The 20,074-nt window shown below is 43.5% G+C and overlaps 1 protein-coding gene across 2 annotated transcripts in view; it reads left to right on the forward strand.

Annotated features, from left to right (window-relative positions):
- The window catches only part of LOC142396862 (interleukin-1 receptor-like 1), a 28,382-nt gene extending 10,812 nt beyond the window's left edge, over positions 1-17,570 (forward strand). For both annotated transcript variants that reach the window (XM_075480037.1, XM_075480036.1), the window contains 7 exons: positions 7,573-7,638; positions 7,911-8,037; positions 10,429-10,577; positions 10,690-10,827; positions 11,625-11,789; positions 11,968-12,113; positions 13,772-17,570. In XM_075480037.1, the coding sequence (XP_075336152.1) occupies positions 7,573-7,638; positions 7,911-8,037; positions 10,429-10,577; positions 10,690-10,827; positions 11,625-11,789; positions 11,968-12,113; positions 13,772-14,032 (1,052 nt within the window). In that variant the 3' untranslated portion in view covers positions 14,033-17,570. The remainder of the gene's footprint in view (positions 1-7,572; positions 7,639-7,910; positions 8,038-10,428; positions 10,578-10,689; positions 10,828-11,624; positions 11,790-11,967; positions 12,114-13,771) is intronic.
- Positions 17,571-20,074: the final 2,504 nt, after the last annotated feature.

Genomic DNA, 20,074 nt, shown 5'->3' on the forward strand with positions numbered 1-20,074 from the left:
CCATCTTCTGTTCTGCTGGCCTTGCGTGCAGTTTTCGGCATGCGATGCATTGGGACATCACTGTGCGGGTCGCTCTGTTCAGTCCAGGAATCCAGTAATGCTGCCTGACCTTTGCAATTAACTGATTTCTTCCACAGTGACCATTTTGTTGGTGGACGTGCCGTAGAATCAGCTTTGCAAGGTGGTGATCTTTGTGTAGCACAGCCGGGTTTCTGGATTCCTCTGGCATGGCGGACTTGTTCAACCGGCCACCCACTCTGATGACACCATCGAGCAGAACAGGATCCAACCTGTAGAGTACACTCGTCTTCATAACTTGTGAATCTCTCTGTTGGAGTGAGGCCAACTCCTTTGGAAACATCTCCCTTTGACTGAAGCCTATCAGCACAGTTTCTGCATCTTCCAAATCTTGTACTGACAATGCTTTCTTGTCCACTGTCTGTCTCAATCTCCTCATCTCCTCTTCCACGTTTAGGTCTTGCTTTTCTTTATCCATCTCCTTCAGAGCAACATCAGCCACATATTTCTTTCTCTTCTTTACCAAGAAGTGAAGCAAGTCTTTCAATCGTAGCATCCATGCAACAGCCTTTTTCAGCCTATGCCAGGCCGAGTAGTATTCCACCAACGTTGTCAGGCCTGTGCCTTTGGTCATACTGACGAGACTGACCAGGGTTGACTTGAGCTCGCTATCGTCTTCCATGGTGCTGCGAATGTCAGGTCTTGTAGGCCACTCACTTTCTCTTTGGCAAAGGAACTGTGGTCCATGTATCCAATGGTCATTGTTAATGAGTGAGGTGAACCTCATCCCTCTTGAAGCTACGTCTGCGGGATTGAGTGAGGTATTCACATATCTCCACTGTGATGGTGAAGTAGCTTCTCGAATGAACGAAACTCTATTGGCCACGAATGTCTTGAAGCGTGACGCATCATTTTCGATGTACTTAAGTACAGTGAGGCTGTCTGTCCAGAAAAGAGACTCTTCAAGCTTGGTCTCCATTTCCTGTCTTAACAGCTTGTCCACCTTCACTGCTATGACTGCGGCAGTCAATTCCATTCTGGGGATTGTTACTTTCTTAAGAGGTGCCACCCTTGATTTGGCCATAAGCATTGAGCAGACCCTCTGTCCATCCTCACTGGTCAGCAGAATGTATGAAGCTGTACCGTAACCGCTCTCACTTGCATCTGAGAAATTGTGTATCTGGGCCTTGAGAGTGGGACCAAAATCAGCTGGCTTGATACATCTGTCCACATGGAAGTTAGATAGCTCCTGCAGCTCCTCAAGCCACTGGTGCCACCTTTGCGATTGCTTCTCACCAATTTCCTCATCCCAGCTCAACTTCTTTTGGCAAAGTTCTCTCAAAATCAGCTTGGCTGGGAGGATGCATGGAGCAACGAGACCAAGAGGGTCATAGACTGAACTGACTATTGAGAGTATCCCTCTTCTCGTGGTTGGTCTCTCTGGCACGTTCACTCTGAACCTGAAGGTGTCTGTGTCTGTACACCAATGAACCCCTAAGGCTCTTTCTGTTGGCAGGGTGTCTTTGCTCAAATCAAGGTCTTTCACTTCTGCGGCTCTCTCATTGGCTGGGATGCATGACAGAACGTGTCTGCTGTTGCTAACCCATTTCGTCAGGTTAAATCCACCACTTAGGCATAAAGCCTTCAGAGACTGTGGAAGTGCTATGGCTTGTTGCTCAGAGGCCACCGAGGCTAAACAGTCGTCCATGTAAAAATTCCTTTCAACTGTTTTCACTGCTTCAGCTGAGGCCTTGTCTCTTCCGTCTTCTGCTGTCTTTCTTAGCGCAAAACAAGCGCAGCTTGGGGATGAAGTAGCCCCAAAAATGTGTACAGTCATTCTGTACTCCTCCAGAGGTCCATTCAAGTTTCCATCCGGCCACCAGAAGAAACGCAGGAAGTCAGAGTCCTTGGGAGGAACCCTGACCTGGTAAAACATTGCCTCTATGTCGGCCATCATCGCAATTGAATCCTCTCTGAACCTTGTCAACACTCCAATTAAGGTACTCGTGAGGTCAGGCCCTTGGAGTAGTTGGTTGTTCAAAGAGACGCCTTGATACGTAGCTGTGCAGTCGAAGACGACTCTAATCTTCTTCTTTTTGGGATGGTACACCCCATGGTGTGGGATGTACCAAACCTCTCCTTCCTTGACCTCCTGACCTTCTTCAGGCACCTTTTCCGCATAGCCCTTAGCTATAATATCTTCCATGAAGCCCTTGTAGTCGTTGCAGAACTCTGGGTTCCTGTTGAGCTTCCTCTTGAGGTTGATGGCTCTTTGTTCTGCATGATTGCGATTAGTGGGCATCTTCATAGACTTGTCCTTGAAGGGAAGACTGATGCTGTAATGTCCCTCAACAAGCTGGCATGACTGTTCCACTTTCTTCATAAACCGTCGATCCTCCTGAGACATCTCAGTTTTGTCTTCACAGCTGCGCTCTGAGAAGTCAGAGTTGAATTGCTGGATTAACAACTCTTCGATGTTTTCCACAGAAATCCTGTTTGCGGCAACTCTCAGCAGTTCATCATCAGTGTCATGAAGTTGATCTCGGGTGATGGGGCCATTGACAATCCATCCAATTGCGGTTCTCACGGCGTATGGACCGTCATCTCGACTATTTATTACTTGCCATGGCTCTATGGCTTTGTAAGCATTGGCGCCAATCAATAGACCAATCTCAGCTTCGATACTTGGAAGGCGTACTTCCTTCAGGTAAGACCACATCTGAATGTCTCTCTGACAAGGTATATCGTCTCTTTTCACAGGAATTTCAGGTTGTGTGAACACTGAAGGTAAGTCCATGTACCTGTTCTCCTCAAGTCCACAGATTTCCAGGTCTGGCAGGATGTGGCTAGGGACAAGCTTCTCCTGCCCCATAGTTCGGAGTATGATCTCCGTCTTCCTGCCTCTAAGATTCAGCGCTGACATTACTGCCTCTGTACAAAACGTCGCCGAACTGCCTGGGTCAATGAAGGCATAAGTCACCATCGTCTTCGTACCGTTCTTGGACTTGAGTCGTACCGGCACAATGGCCAAAATTCCTTGGCTGTTTCCGGCCCCAGTGTACCCACAGGTTTCCTGTCCTACAGCACTTGTGGCTTGTGACTCCGAAATGCTGTTCTTGTTGCTCTTATACGTTGTCGTTTCATCCTTGTGCACCACATGTAGAGCACTTGGGTGTCTCTTAGAACATATCTGGCAAGACAACTTCCTGGTGCAATCCTTGCTCATGTGACCTGGCACAAGGCATCCAAAACAGAGACCTTTAGACTTCAAGAACTCAATCTTGTCGGTGTGAGCTTGTTTCTTGAACTTTTCACAGTTTTCCAATATGTGGCTCCTTTCACAGAACACACACGTCTCTGTTTTCAGTTTGGCCTGGTCCGGTTTTGCACTCTGGTTTGTCTGTACTGGTTTCTGTTTCTGTGTGTCAATGCTTGTAACAAAACTGCTACTCTTTGTGGTGTTTCCTTTGGGTTTCTTAACAGGTGTGCCTTTTTCTTTTAGTCCGGTTGCTGCTCTGGTTCCTGGAAGATCACCAAATAAAGGATGGGTTACTATTTTGGCTTGTTTGTCTATGAAACTCACTAAGTCTCCAAACCTCGGTCTTTTTCCTTTGTTTTCCAGCATATCATAAGCCACGTGTCTCCACGTCTCCCTCAGTCTGTAAGGCAGTTTTGACAGTATAGCTCTCATGTTGGTCGGGTTATCCATTTCCTCCATGTAATCAACATCCTTCATGGTGTTTTTGCAGCCAATCAAAAAGAGAGCATATTCATTCAAGCCCTTTGCATCATCTGTTTTAAGCTGTGGCCACTCCAAGGCTTTCTCAATGTAGGCCATTGCAATCTTCAGCTCATTTCCATATTGCTGATCAAGTAATAGCCTGGCTTCTTCGTAGCCTTTATCTGGGGTCATGTGTTCACAGCTTCTCACTAGATCTTGTGGCTCTCCACTTGTATATTGTTCCAGAAAGAAGAGTTTGTCTCTAGCATTTTGTGTCTTACTGTCAATGGCATTATCAAACGCTCTGAGAAAAGATCTGTAGGTGAGCGGATCACCAGAGAAGACAGGAATGTCCCTTTTGGGTAATAGAGACAGATCTTGCTGCTTAACCAACAGCTCGGTTATTATGTTTTGACGCTGCATCACATCATACATTCTGTCACTTGAAGTCATGGGATCCTGAAGCTTGCCTATTGAGGCTCTGGCTGTAGGCACATGGTGACGGTAATGTGCAGGAGGTGCATGTCCCACATTTTTCACAGCAGTGTGAGGAATATTATCTTCCTCCTCTTCCTCCCCAGCCATTGGCGCATGAGCTTCAGACACAGGTGGACTTCTAAAGACACGTGCAACAGATCCAGTCAGAGAAACATACGACCCTGCACGGCTGCCTGCATCAGCACCTGGCAACCTGGCTGCCACATAGTCATTCATGGCGTCACGAGGGCCCTCATGTTCCGCAAATACTTTCAGCTTAGCTGTAGAGGCTGCTATAGCAGTTTCCAAATCCAACTGCTCCATATCAACCTTTAACTGCTCCATCTGTAACTGTATGGCTCTCTTCTTTTTCAGTGACTCTGCTTGGGCTAAAAGCCCTGCTCTTTTGCCTTCCTCTTTCATGCGCACCACTGAGCTAGTACAAGATGCAACTGAAGACGGCCTATTGGAGCCAGCTCTACTCTTGTTGCTTCTGTTGCGCAGTGATACCACTGAGACACTGTCATCTGGTGTAACGCCATCATCCATTTTTTTGCTCCTTTGTTCATTAATCCATCTTTCTGTGTCTATGACAAATCCCCTTATGGCAGTTGCCTTTGGCTCATACCATGATAACTGATTTGAAGTTGCTTCCTCAGTTGGTAACATCTGCATAACACTCTCATTGAGCAAGATTAACTCTTCATACAGCGTTATAAAGTGTGGCAGTACTTCTGCTTCAACTCGGTTAAAATGCTCTTCATTAATTTTCATGTTTTCTATTTCTTTCATTTTGGCTGTAATCTGAGCCATTTTCGCTTTTCTGTGACTGATAAGCCTGTGGAGTCTTTCTTCCAGAGCCTTTTGTGTGTACTTGGGCTCCCTCTTCTGGCGGGATGCAGGTATTGCACCTTCTGCCGCATTTAACAAATTTTCATCCGCCATCTTGGAAACGTGTGCAGTAAAGACTCAGCAATAATTCCAAACGAACTTTTGTTGTCTTCTTCTATATCTTCACACATACACCAAACTTGAATGAAGTTCAAAACCGATCCATTTAGGCATCTTAGAAATGAATCACTTTGGCACTCCTTTTCCTTTCCAGCTCCGTTTGCATGGCTAGCTTCTATAGGCAATTTCGCCAGAAAAACTGTACTTACAAAGCACCAGCAATCTTGAAAATGGCTCCTTACTTCCCCATCAATCAGCTTCGTCCAATTTCCAGTCCTTTTCCACAGCTGACTGTCCGTTCCTTCCACTTGGAGAAGTTTTTTGACTAATGTTATGGCAGCAGATCCAATATCTGTGTCATTCAGGATTTAGGTAGCACTTTTGAAAAGAATGGACGCGAGCAAGCTGGGTTCTTCATGAAACAAAAATCTTTATCCAATAAAAAAGGTTAACAAAAAAGGTATTCCAATACAATGTCCTTGTTTCTTAATTACACAGCGAGCACGGTCAAAAAACTATATACATCCGTGCTTCACTAAATCCGTCTGGCTCTTTCCACCGTTGCATCAGTTCTGAGGATGCGTCTTCCTTTACGCACGCAATCAAATTAAAAGTCCCGAATCTAAAATGACTTACATTTCTCTGAACTTAAAATAAACATTTCTTTCAGTAAATAAATAACCTAGAAATGACAAAAACTAAATATATAAATTCTTACACTCTAAATTATATCCCTAAATATTATCATGGCTCTAACAGGACCATTCATCCCTTTCACGTTCCAGCTTATAAACCTGACAGCCTCACCTACATTAGAATTGAGGCCACTCATAAAGAAATAAATAAAATTGGTAGGCTACATATACAAACAAGCATGAAAAGACTCACAATGGCAAACGTGAAAACCCATGACGCACATCCAACCCTCCCCTTGAACACCAAACCCCAAAACCCCATAACATGTTTAAATCCCTATGGATAAACTGCAGGCTCGCTAATGATGTCCTGCCGGTGAACATCGTTAAGAGTTGTGACCCGTGTTATCTACAGGAGTCCCAGCCTCTGTCTATTTGCGTAAGTGTGATAGTGTCATACATTTAGCAAGCATACACAACTTATTTTTGTACCTGTAAACACCATAAAGAAAATACCGCTTTCCAGGATTACTCTGAGTGTCCGTTGTGTTTGCTGCGACCGTTTCCAGCCTTCTGGATCTAATGCGTGTATTGTAAAATTCTTGCGCGTCATCTGCTGTGTCAAAGAAGTATTCCTCCCCGCCCAACATCACTTTCAAGCGGGCTGGGTAGAGCAGACGAAACTTCACCTTGCTCGCATACAAAGCTTTTTTAACTTTGCTGAAAGCCTTGCGTTTCTTCGCCAGTGAAGGGCTCAGGTCGGGAAAAATTCGAAGGCTTGTGTCTTGGAACATAACCTCATGGTTTCGTGCCCAGTGCAGCGCATCTTCCTTCTGTGAATATTTCCAAAAGCACACCACGAATGCTCTTGCGGGATCCTCAGGTTTCGGTTTCATGTAAATGGAGCGGTGTGCTCTCTCCAACTCAGGCGGCTCCGTGAAAACCGACCCCATGGACTCCATCAACAGCTCTTCCATGAATATGACAGAGTCTTTGCCATCCTCGCTGCCCTCTGGAATGTTCAGAATTCGCAGATTCGACCTGCGCGATCTGTTTTCAAGATCCTCCACTCGATCTAATAAGTCCTGGTTATCTGCTGTCAGAGCTTTAATCGTTGCCTCGGCCGCGTTCAAGCGCTCGAAGTTCTCACCAGCTGTCGCTTCAGTCGACACCAGTCTAGCTTGAAACGAATTGACAGTCTCTTTAATACCATCCACTGCATTTTGAAGAGGTTTAAGTGAGTCGTGAATCAAAGTGGAGATATCATCTTTAAGAACAGATCTCTGTTTAGCCAGTTCAGTCACTAGTTGAACCATGGAGATATTTTCTTCACCGCCAGCTTTCTCCTCCGCCGCCATAGCCAAAAGTTTACTAGCCAACCTCGTGGTGGACGTTTGTTGCGAGGGTTTCTGCTTCCCACTCATTTTAGTCACACCAAGCACGCCAGCTCTGTAGAACGTGTCCTACTCCCACAGTCCTCCAAAAATCAAAAATTAAAGTCCAAAATGAGTGAAGACTGGGACACGTCCAAAGTTGATGAGTGAGTGTTCCAGCCCGATTCCTGCATTTGTTACGCAAGGCTGATAAATTTGGATAAATCTCGTTAACTTGTAGCTTTGAGTAGTGTATGTAATCTATGTACTATTTTGATGCCTAACTTCTACATGTCATCACTTGGAAAATCAGCATCAGAATATGCACTGAACGCACGATGCAGACTGTGTTTATCAATAAGAAACTCATCACAGTTTTCTTCTTGCTTTTCAACAGAGCCTTATTTCAATACGGAGGTAGAAATCCTCTCTCCGGTCAACAAGGAACAGTTTGCTGATGAAGGTAGCAAAACTTATTCCCTTGTGTTGTCTTATCAACTCACTCTTAGAAATTCTGCCCTTAATTTTTCACTGAGATGTATGAAAAGTGTTAAATACATGGTTCAGCACTGTTGCAGACTCTTGGTTTCTGCCAGATTGTTTTTTCCCGATCTGGTAGCCCTCTTCATGACAAAAACTGCTCAAATGAATGATAAATAAAGCAGTGTATAACTGAGGCAACGCACTCACGGTGCAGATTAAATGTTTTCTTTTATGCCTTGCTCTGCCCTACAGGCTCCAGTATCAAACTGAATTGCTCAGTTCTTTGTGGCCGTAATTTGAAAAGTGGCTGTGAAAGTAGATGGAGGATTAACGGAAAGGATTTCATGCGGATGGATGGATACAGTCAAACCACAAAAACGTGAGCCCAGTGAAAAAATATGCAGATATTTTGCATATTTTATCTAATAAGTGAGACATTCAACAGAGTAACCTGTTTAGAAATAGAAAGATTTATTGCCATTGCAGAGAAGTACAACAAAATTAAGGTGCATCTCCAAATTGTGCTTTTGGCATACACTACATTGCCAAAAGTATTCTCTCATCTGCCTTTACACGCATATGAATTTAAGTGACATTCCATTCTTAATCCAGAGGGTTTAATATGATGTCGGCCCACCTTTTGCAGCTATAACAGCTTCAACTCTTCTGGGCAAGTATTCTGCAAGATTTAGGAGTGTTTATTGGAGTTTTTGACCATTCTTCCAGAAGGTCTGCCTCTCAGTCTCCACTCTAATTCATCCCAAAGGTGTTCTATCGGGTTGATGGACTCTGTGCGGGCCGGTCAAGTTCTTCCACACCAAACTGGCTCACCCATGTCTTCATGGACCTTGCTTTGTGCTCTGGTGCGCAGTCATGTAGGAACAGGAAGGGGCCATCCTTAAACCGTTTCCCCAAAGTTGGGAGCATGAAATGGTCCAAAATCTCTTGGTATGCTGAAGCATTCAGAGTTCCTTTCACTGGATCTAAGGGGCCAAGCCCAGCTCCTGAAGAACAACCCCACACCATAATCCCCCTTCCACCAAACTTTACAACCTGGCACAATGCAGTCAGACAAGTACCGTTCCCCTGGCAACCGCCAAACCCAGACTCCTCCATCAGATTGCCAGATGGAGAAGCGTGATTCACTTTGAGAACGCGTCTCCACTGCTCTAGAGTCCAGCGGTGCCGTGGAGTGCTTTACACCACTGCATCCGACGCTTTGCATTGCCCATGGCGATGTTTGGCTTGGATGCAGTTGCCATGGAAACCCATTCCATAACCTGAAGGCCACATGAAGTTTGGAGGTCTGTATCGATTGACTCTGCAGAGTCATTTTACGTGGCCGACCCCTTCGTGGCTGACGTTCCCAATCGCTTCCACTTTGTTATAACACCACTGACCAGTGAGGCAAGTGAAAAGTGAGGAAATTTCACGACTGGACTTATTGCACAGGCGGCATCCTGTCACGGTACCACGCTGGAATTCAGCTCCTGAGAGCGAGCCATTCTTTCAGAGATGTTTGTAGAAGAAGTCTGCATGCTTAGGTGCTCGAATTCATACACCTGTGACCACGGACAGGGTCTCTGTAGGTTTCAACAAGTCAAATTTAAGACTTTTTAAGATCATAATTAATACAATTTAAGACCCATTTCACATCCATACTGGCAAAAAAAGAGGCTCGGAATTACTTGCAAAACAAAAGTTTTCCACACTTAGATGTTTTCGCCATCTCAGAATCCGGTCTGGAACAGCTCATCTATGTTTTCATTGCCAGTATCTGACTGGTGCTTCGCTGCCGTGTGAAGAGTCCAGAGCATCACTGCTCTCAATGTGGCCGTAGACCCAAACGCTGTCCGGAGGTCAGCTGGAGTTGTAGCAGGCTGGGTCGCGCTGGACCTCGATGCTCCAGATCCTGATGTGGAATAATGCTGACTGATGGAAAGCGTTTGCTGCTGGCATTTTAAGACCGCTTTATGCCTTTCCGATTTGGCGTTGGACTCCAACGCCTTGATACCCAATGGGCCAAGTTTCAAACTTTTCTTGCACAAGGTGCAGTGTGCTTCATGAATATTTCCATCAACTGACTTCAACCATGAAGTAAATTGTTCGTTCTGAAGCCACAAATGTTCAAATTTGCATTTACCCATCTTAACTGAAGCGTTAACTGATTAGCCGCTCCTCAGTCACGACGCTGCTAGCAGCCACGAACAGCACAGCAGGTTGTGCTCGATAACAGCAGGTTGTGCTCGATAAACTCTGTCCGGGCTGCACAGGTACTTTAGTTCCGTTTGAGCGTCCTCAAAAATCGAAACAATTAAAAGCGAGACTGTTTATACAGTTTATACATTTGTTTTAAATAAAAGTCATGTCAATACATTTTTAAGACCTTTCAAAATCGTATTCAAGACATTTTATGAGATTTCAAGAGAATTTTAGACATTTTTAGGCCTTGAATTCAAATGATTGGATTTTAGACTTTTTAAGATCCCATGGATACCCTGCATGGAAGTGATTGGAACACCTGAATTTAGTTATTTGGATGGGAGAGTGGATACTTTTGGCAATATAGTGTATAGGGCTGAAGTGCTGTTCCATATTGCAAGAAACCTGCACAGATGTGGCCCAAAAAGAAGGGGAAACTTATTTAAATTCATATCTCATCAAATCATGGTAACTTAAAAATATACAATTTAGATTCTATTTTTGTGGAATTTCGTGCACCATTCGTCTTTTTTTTCTTCAATAAACCAAACTTTTTGTTCTTTGTTAGAGTAATTGAACAATTTCGGAAGGATACCGTCTCCACTGCGATCCTGACCATTGAAAATTTATCGGCTGAAGATTTCGAGCACGAGTTTGTCTGCAAGGGGAAGAACTTCTACTACTCCAAAAATTTCACCTTAGTTCTCAAACGAAAAGGTTCGTGACCAGATTGTTTGACTGTTTACTACAATAATGGCGTCGTTGGCACAACCAGTCGTTGGTTTTTGGATGTTGTTTGGGATTTAGACTAATTGTATTTTTCCTCCAGAGTCAGTTGTTCCACTGGTCATTGGAGGAGTGTGTGTGTTGTTCATCTTTGTGTTTGCTGCCGTGATGATCAAGTGTTTTGCCATCGACCTCGCCCTGTTCGTCAGACCCTACTTGCCACTAGGCGGCCATGACAACGGTAATGAAGGCTTCCTTTTTCAAATGATCACAGTTTAGTCATCAGGTTAACTGGTTCTCGACCCTTCAAGCCCTCAGTCTCCCTTTTCTTGTGTTTCCTGCACTTATCGCTGACCCGTCCCCACATAGATGCTCCTTCCTTTTCACTCTTCTCTGCCAGATCTTTCTGGTAGCTTTTCCATGCGAGCCAGTCATGTGTTTTCCTCTCGGCTCCAATTTCATGTTTATTTTCTGATTAAGTTCTTTGGAATTTCAGTTTGATTAAACATTCTCTCTATGTTTGCATGTTCTTACCATGCATGTATGCACTCATTCACAAGTTGATGTTCTCTACCGACCACGTTGTCTCATTTAATGATTTAGTTTTTCCTCATTTAATCTTTCTTCCATGGAAATAAGTAGTAAACAGGAGTGGCTTCAAATGGAACTGGAATGTGAGCACAATAATTCATTGACATTTAACCAGTGAGATTTTCCGGTTATTTGGGAAAATGACTCATGTTTTCGAAGCAGTTTAAGCTGTCAGCCACAGGAGTCTTTGACATGATGTGACCAAAATTAATTTAGTATTTCTCTGCAGTTACAAACCGTCAAACTCAAAAGAAAGCTAACACTTATGAGACTTAATCAGAGCCAGATCACACCAGATTATTTGTTCTGCAGCTCACATTCCTCATTTACAAGTGTGTGTGGTGGCAGTGTTGTTTCACATCCAAGAAGAGAACCGAGTTGGAAACTCAGAGCACAACAGCAAAAGAAATGGCCTTTTCACACAATCCACTTTTTTGGGTGTTCCAGATGACAGGATGTATGATGCTTACGTGGTCTACCAGACGCAGAGGGTGGACAAGGCCACCGAGGAAAAACTCTCCTGGTTCGTCACAAAGATTTTGCCCAAAGTTCTTGAGGATCAGTGCAGATATCGACTCTACATCCAGGGGAGAGATGACATACCGGGGGACGGTGAGCAATTTATCCCTCTACTTTAGTGACTTTGGACATACAGTATCTAATACCTGACTAGTAAAACACGTCAACCAGTGGGAAAAACCCCGGGTAATTCTGTTTTACTTTGTTTTTTACGTCGTCCAGGAATTAAATGTTAAATGCACATAATAAAAAAAACACTCTCACCCAACAGATCGTCTTGAACTGGTGGAGGAATGCATCAGGAACAGCAGGAGGCTGATGGTCATCCTCACCCCGAGCTCAGGCTCAGGGTCCGAGTTCAGAGACAAACATCCCGCCTCACCCCAAACCTCCGTCATAGGCGGGTTTGACTGGCAGGTACGTTTTTAAGCTTTCTTTCCATAAATAAAAGTGTTCTGAAGTCGTACCCAAGTCAAGATAACCATGAAGCGTTAATTCAGGAGGAGTTCATTTTCCTTCTCTTTGGAGAAAAGAGGAGCTGATTATTTTGGTTTCTATAGTTTGCTTTTGGCTCATTTCATTTCATTTTTTTTGGCAGTTAATACATTGATTTAAATAGGCGACCGTACGAGTTTATTATAGTGTGACAACCTGACAACCGAAATAGTGGAAAATTCTGGTATTTTCTAAACCTTGGCCCTAATTTTTCCACCTTTTAGGGTCTAAACGATTCATAGGGAGGGAAAATAAACCCAACACAACGTATGGCTGCGATGTAACACAAGAGACAGTTTTCACCATCAGTGAGCACACAGACTGGTATTTAACAAATGTAAGACACAATCGCTGAGTGTTGCACTACTAGAAGCAGCTGGTAGATGTTTGGAAAGTTAATAAGAATACTCAGGAACACCGTGTGAATTTCCAAAAGCATTTCCCATTTAAATACCTTGCAGCAGGTGAGCAGTTAACACACAAGAGGCTGTGATCTAAATGTTTTTGACTGGAGAGTAGATTGGACTAGAAGCCTGCAAACCTACTGATATGAGTCACTTCTTTAAACAAAGAAACAGTTATTTGTTCATATCATAGTAGGAGAGAAGTTGTGACCTCTGGGCCAAGGCTGTGGAATATTCCCTTCTGGCATCTCCTCCCTTCTCCCAGTGCAGCTGTTATTCTCACGCGGTGGTTACACAGGAACAATATTTGCAACGTAAGCAGTTACACAGAAATACAAATGATCACGTTGGCATAAGGGATACAAATTTTTATGACAGTATCTTAGGAAAACGTTAGCAAGGCCGACTTGCCTTTAAGCATCTGATAACATTGTTATTGTGGGGGCAGATTCATGTAAATGTGAGCAGAGAAAGCTGTTAGGAGAGGATTAGAGTAACACTGTTGAGTTGGGGCACAGAAATTTTAGCCTGTTAATAACTAAAATAAAAGAAGTGATTCATGTTTGCACAAATCAAAACGTGAAACAAACTGAATTAAGGGGCCACAGCTTCTCAAACTCACTTCAGAAGACAGAGACTGAAGTTGAGGCTTGTGTAGATAGATAAAAACACACATTTTTCTTTGCTGTGTATCACAAACATACACACACAAACCTGGCAGGAAAACAGCATAAGTAAACAGCTTTTCTGGAATAAAGACAGCTGCCTCTCAGATTTTGCATTACATGACTACAAGTTCTCGAGTTCTTGCTCTGTAACATTTGTTGTTACTCATTCTTAGACCCAAAAAGATTGGAGAATAGAGCCCAGTTCATAGCTACTGTATCTAAATCCATTAAATCCTTTGAGTTTATTGTGAGATGCGAGGTAGGCAAGTACTTAATCTGACTGCTGTTTACATCATGTGTAATCAACGATATTGAGAATTCGCCACTGATGCGTCAGAAAATTAGGCATAATTCTTGAAAATGATGAGATGATCGAGGGTTAATCGTCACAGAGCTGCTTATTACGTTGACATGGGATGATTAAGTTGTCTGGGAAACACTGAGAGTAACTCTGATCACTATCCAGTTTCAAACTTTAAACAACAGGATGATGCTAACTGTTCTCCAGGTTGGGCTCCACCAGGCACTGATCCAGAGGAAGATGAATGTGATTCTGATCCAGCTGGGCGACACTGGACCACAGGGGTACACGCACCTCCCCCCCGGCCTGCAGCACCTGATGCGTGAGAGCGCCCCCATTAGGTGGCCGGAGTCCTCACGCAGCGCTGCCTCAAAAAACCTGCACTTCTGGAAGAGAGTGCGATACCTGATGCCCGTCACACCTGCCACAAAGACGGCATCATCTCCTCATGTCGCCTTTCAACTTTGACATCCATCCATCCATTTTCTATACCGGCTTAATCCAACTCAGGGTTGTGGGGAGGCTGCAGCCTATCCCAGCTGCCGTTGGGCAGGAGGCAGGGTGCAGCCTGGGCAGGTTACCAGTCCATCGCAGGGCCACTCAGAGACAAACCAGACGGTTTAGAACCACCAGTTGAACGGGTCGCAGGAATGGCGGTCTTTCATTAATGATATTATTATATTATATATATATATACTGTTGTTATTACTAACTGCTCTGCTCAGACTTGTGGGAGACTTGGTTGTTTCCAGATAAATTTCTATTATCATTTTTTTCAGCGTGAGAAATACAATGTGTGGCGGGAGTGCGTGACAAAAGACCGAAAAGCGTGAAGGCCTCGGTATCCTTCTCTGTCGCTATCCGTCAATCCGACTCCGTGGTCACGCAGAGGCTGTTAAACCTTTCGAAGTTCTCCGTCGGGATGTCGGATACGCAAGGCAATTCACCTCCCAATCAGTAGGCGTCGCTACGCTAGACGACCCAATCTCGCGACGTCTATGGTGAAAGTTGTTGATTGATTGTTCACCTTCCGGCTCCGTTCCACTCCTCACAGTGAACGATGGCGACCGAGAGAGAAAGACTTGCTGGAGTTGGAGCTTGTTGAAATTGAAATGCAAATAACTTTGACCAAATGTTGACCGGCACACAGTAAACTCTTTCAAAAATGGCGGTGTTGTTGATCTGAGAGGAAGGGGCTAAACCGGAAAAGTGATTCCGGAAAAGATGTTGTTAGCCGACCAATCACAACCCTTGTGGTCTCCGCGAGTCTCCGTCGCCTCGACGGATAGATAGATAGGAATGTTGGCCGACGTACGCAAGCGACGGAGAGCGTCTCCGGGAGGGTGTCCGACGACAGAGAGGGCTCTCCGTAGCCTTTCCCGGACGACTATAAAACAGGCTTGACTGTCACGCTCAATGCGTGAGACTTGAGAGCCCTGCGTCACCTGGGACTTTTTAGATGGAAGACGGTGTGCCACAAGCTTCCCCATGAGTTGACACCATCGCCTAGCAGCGTGTCAAAGACTTAACATTCGTGCAAAGTAACTGCATGCCAGTAGCGGCTCGTGGTCTGGAAAATCGGCGGGGCAGATGATCTGCGTTATCAAAATGCAAGCTTTTATGGAGCATACGCAATAGGGCCAGGCCAATACTCTATGCAACCATACGCAGGGGGGGATGTGCGCACTCGTATAAAAGTCTGCCATACAACAAACAAAAAAGCCCCATGAAAATGAGCGAAGAGAAAGTTTGTGAAAGGAATTAATACTATATTAATATCAGGTTTATGGGGGCCGAGGTTTTTAATAGCCAATTTTGTTCCCAAATCTAGTCTTTCAAATGAGTTCTCCAAGAGAAACTCAACGCTATTGAGTACAGGTTCGATGCTAGCAGCCATGGTTAAAACTTCACCGGCGGATAACTGCTTTCACTCACTGTAGCCTACTATCAGACTGATTCGCTCCTGAGGTTGTGCAGAGTAATATAGCAGTAGGCAGGACAGTGTGTAGCAAAGATTCTCGGAGGAGATCCTTACAACGTTTTTAGCTAGTCTTGGGGAGACCTAAGCTAGTAGACAAGTAACCTACTGTACATGTACGAAGCTGTCAACACATTGTTTACTGTCTCAACATTGCTTTGCTCATCAAGCTAAGATATTTCATTAAATCACTCCCAGTTTCCCATTTTGCAAAGAGTTCGTTCACAATCACTTAACTTTGTAAGATAGCAACTATAAAGTAAAATCTTAACCTACCACAAACGTGAATCCGGATTAAACAGCCAGTATCCTTCATCAAATCCGACATAGTTATCCGTTTTATCCAGCAAGTTTGTAGGGGAATTTGGCGGCACTGAAGTTCCCACTGGCTAGATGGGCGGAGTAATATTTCTTAAACCCTTTGAGTCCTTTCCATGTCCAGGGCAGATCATACATCTGCCCCAATAGCATCTATACAGGCGCGCTAAATGTAACATGATATTATGCTACGTAGGGGCCTACAGTGATTCTGATTGGTAGATTGTGCTCGAGAGTTCTAAGAAGGGGCGGCGGGGCCGGGCTTAGCTGAGGGCAGCCAGGCATCTGCCCTGGCCAGTGGCCATAGATCTAACGTTAAGCAGCCACACTGGAGGTAGGCTATATTTCAGCAAAAATAAAAACAGATTCCACTCGCAAAGTCCGTCACAAGCCACAATATGGTGTAATACGATTCCCACTGTGATTGAAGTTGAAATAAATATTTTATCTATAATTTCGGAAAGGTTGGGGGTGTGGCAGGCGGGGCTCTGCCCATCCTGCCCAAATACAGCGGCCGCGGCTGCTGTATGCTGTGTGGTCAAATGTTTCAGCATGTTGGAGGTATTTCCCCCTTTGATGTGATCACAGCTCTGCACGTGTTGCACCTGGCCCTAGTTTTGTCCTTTTTGGTGAAATATAACCAAACTTAGGAGCGCTTCTGCCTCGACGCCATGTTGGAAACATTCTGAGCCAAAATACGAAGCGTGCACATGACGTCATCGCTCAATTGCGTCAGACGTTAGCAGCACCTCTAAACGGGATCGTCAGGCAGGCGGATTCTCTTCGAGAACCGGTTCTCGATTCTCATCCCTAACGGAGAGAACGTGCAGCACAGCCAGATAATTGATTAAAAAAAAACAATATTTCAGGACAGTTCTTGTCATTTGTGGTAAATGAGGGCATTAAACCACCTTCTCACCTGGTCTGTCCTGCTTTCCCTCCCTTTCTGTTGTCTTTTTCTTTCTCTACCCCTGTGTGCTGTCAACCAAAAGGCAAACATAAAAAAAAAAAACAGATCATGTATAATCTAACGTGTATAAATGGATCCATATCAATTAATAACATCACTCTAAGTTAATACAAGGTTGTCATCGTGCACTTTTCTGTACAGAACCGAACAAGACAACTTGTTTGTGGGTCTGTGAATAAAAAGTGTAAGAAAGATGCTGTAGTTCTGATCTATCTCTTTCACATCCTCAACATATATAGCATACACATTTCTACAGCTAAAATGAAGTATTTAGGGATTTCATTTCCATTACATGCACAGTTTCATGTTGGTTAAAAAGTATTAAATGGCCAACTGAAGCCTTGTTAAGTGTCACGGCTGTTTTCAGACGCCATAGAAAACCTTTGAGTTTGCTCTCGGATCATTTTTAATGCTGGCTACGTGAGCAGATTCATGTAAAGTGTTTACATACAGAAGAAATGCTTCGACTGATCAGTGCAGTCTCTTCCAGCATAGCTGAATATTTTGTACAATCGTTCTTAAAGATGTGGACATGCGAATCGGCCTTAAACCAGTATTGTTGTCAAGGATGCTCAGGTATTTCACATAAGATGTTTGTCATTTGTCAGGTAGCTGTTGTGTCCAGCAGATGGAGACAAATCCCTGTTTACTGTATTCACTATAAGGCGAATGTTTCCGATTTGTTGATGCAAATATGATAAAACATGACTCATAAATAAACTAAGCTATGGAGACATGAACACTGGAGTGGTGGTTTCTGACATAAAGGTGTGCTGTGTATGTTAAAATGTGTTGTGAATGTGTTTCTAACTGTATTTAAGCATGAAAAAGAGAAAAATACCTGTAAATAAACGAATAAATAAACAAAAGTTGAATGTGTCTTTGATTGTGCAGCATGTTTTTGTCAAACAACACTTCGATGGGAACTTTATCCAAAAAATGTGTTTAGTTATAAAGAAAGAAAGAAGCAAGTAACATTGTAATATTATATAATAATAAGTTTTTTTTTTATTGACGAGAAAATGTACCTAAATTTAGACGTATGTAAAATAAATTCAAACCTCTTTGTACATCTAATAAACCAGAGTCACAGTGAATACAACATGTGCTCCCTACTGCACCGAAAACAGATCTATGCTGCTAATAAAACTCGTGATCTTCTTGAATTTACCCATTTAAATAAAAATCTTAGTTCCACATAATGTAAAACATACAAAAAGTAGTGAAGAAAAGGGACCAGTGCAGACACTACAATAAAATTAAAGCTTATGTTGGAGTTGCACCAAGGAACAAGGAGCTCATTGCGTCGCAGTTACAGACTGTGGCCGCTAGGTGGAGACATTTAGGCAGAAACACGGAAACTGCGGGTGTTTTACACCACAACACACTCCGCTTCTACAGTGATGAAAGGAGCAGTTGATTCTGGGAACAGCAAGTTGTGTTGGCATGTAATTTTGTTCGTTTAAGAAACGCGTCCATTGAAGGAGTTATAAAACAAGACGGACTGGATGTCACATCAAAGTAGGTGCTGATATTTCATCCCTATTTGATACTTCTGTCATTAAAAACCTAAATACTGAAAGTTTTTTAAGTGACCAAAACTCTTTGAAAGCCTAAATATGAATGCAGCAGGATATTTATCTCCATCTGAAATCATTTTTTATTCTACAACATAAAAGTTCACTCAGCTATGAGTCAGAGCCAAAGAAACGATTGCTTATGTCATGACATCAATCATCTCATTTGTTGCTTTGAATGAGTTACATAGTTGGACTTTAAGAGAAAACGTGTTGCAATAAAGACTCTTAGACACACAGGACAGTTTTAAATGAAAAACAAAACAAGTTTTCTTGTTCATAACATATGATTAAGTGAAACTATGACCTTATTTGTTCAATGAAAGTCTGAACAAGTGTGTGAAATTACCATCATTTACCGGTCCTCTCTGCCTGCACACTTATGCAAACTAGATGACTCGCTGAACAACATTTTCAGTGCTCACGCTGAGGCGACAGCTGGATGATTTATGAATTTGTAGCTTTTCTTCTGCTGCAGAACTGTGAAAAAGTCTTGAGCCACCCCTCGTTTCTTCTGGGGAAAAGGAAAATGTGTGCAGAAATTTACTGAAACATGAATGTAAATACAGTATTTATAAGGTTTGTACAGCTCTGAGCAGCTTTAAGGTGAATATCTGCTCTGAGCTCCTTTCTCCTCCAACACAGCCTGAACCCTCTCAGACGAGCTTTCTGTCATTTCTTTAAGGAGTCTTCAGGAATAGTTCTCCAGGCTTCTTGAAGGACATCCCAAAGCTCTTCTTTGGATGTGGGCTGCCTTTTGTTGCGTTCTCTGCCAACATGATCCCACACTGCTTCAGTAATGTTGAGCTCCGGGCTCTGGGGAGGATTCATCCCTCCATCAGACCTGCTGCCACTGATTTTCAGCCCACTTCTTGTGTCCTTTGGCACAGCTCAGCCTTTTCTCCCTGTTTCCCTTCCTTAAGAACGGCTTCTTGACAGCCACCCTTCCATGGAGCCCATTTCTGATGAGGCTTGGGCCAACAGCAGATGGATCAGCTGAAGGTCCAGATGCATCTCTCAGCTCCTGTGTCAGGTCTTTGCTGGATTTTTTCCTCTTTCTTAAGGACATCACTTTCAGATCCTGTTCATCTGCTGTAGATAGTTCTTTAGGCCTGACACTTCTTCTTTTGTCCTCCACATGTCCAGTTTCCTCAAATGTTTTAAGGACACACTGCACACCATGCTGAGATATGCCATGTTTTCAGCTAACAGCTCTTTGGGAATCAGCTTGTTGCTGCAGAAATCCTGTTTTCTGTCTGTCAGACTGTGTTATCTTTGCTGTTTTTCATAGATGCAACCAAATGATGCGTCTTTGAAACGTGTAATCGTACAATTTATAAATAGTCATTTGCAAAGTTGTTCGTCACACATAACTGGTCAATCATTTGAATTTGGTGCCTCTTTCAGTACTTGAATGACTTAAATGTCAACTGGACTAAATCTGAGTGACAAAGCAATCAAACCTTGAAAGACCTTCAGAACTATTGTTCAAGACCACTTTAAAAGATTACAAAAAAAAAGAGGTGCTACTGTCCATTAAACTTGAAAAGCTCAGATTTCCCCTCAATGGTTCCTTAGGTCCTTTTGAAAAGACTTGGAGACCTCTCTTAAACTATATTGAAACTTTGCCTGACTGCGACGACTGAGCCCACCATATATTTATTTAT

Source organism: Odontesthes bonariensis, chromosome 12 (genome assembly GCF_027942865.1).
Source record: "Odontesthes bonariensis isolate fOdoBon6 chromosome 12, fOdoBon6.hap1, whole genome shotgun sequence".
Lineage (NCBI taxonomy): Eukaryota > Metazoa > Chordata > Actinopteri > Atheriniformes > Atherinopsidae > Odontesthes > Odontesthes bonariensis.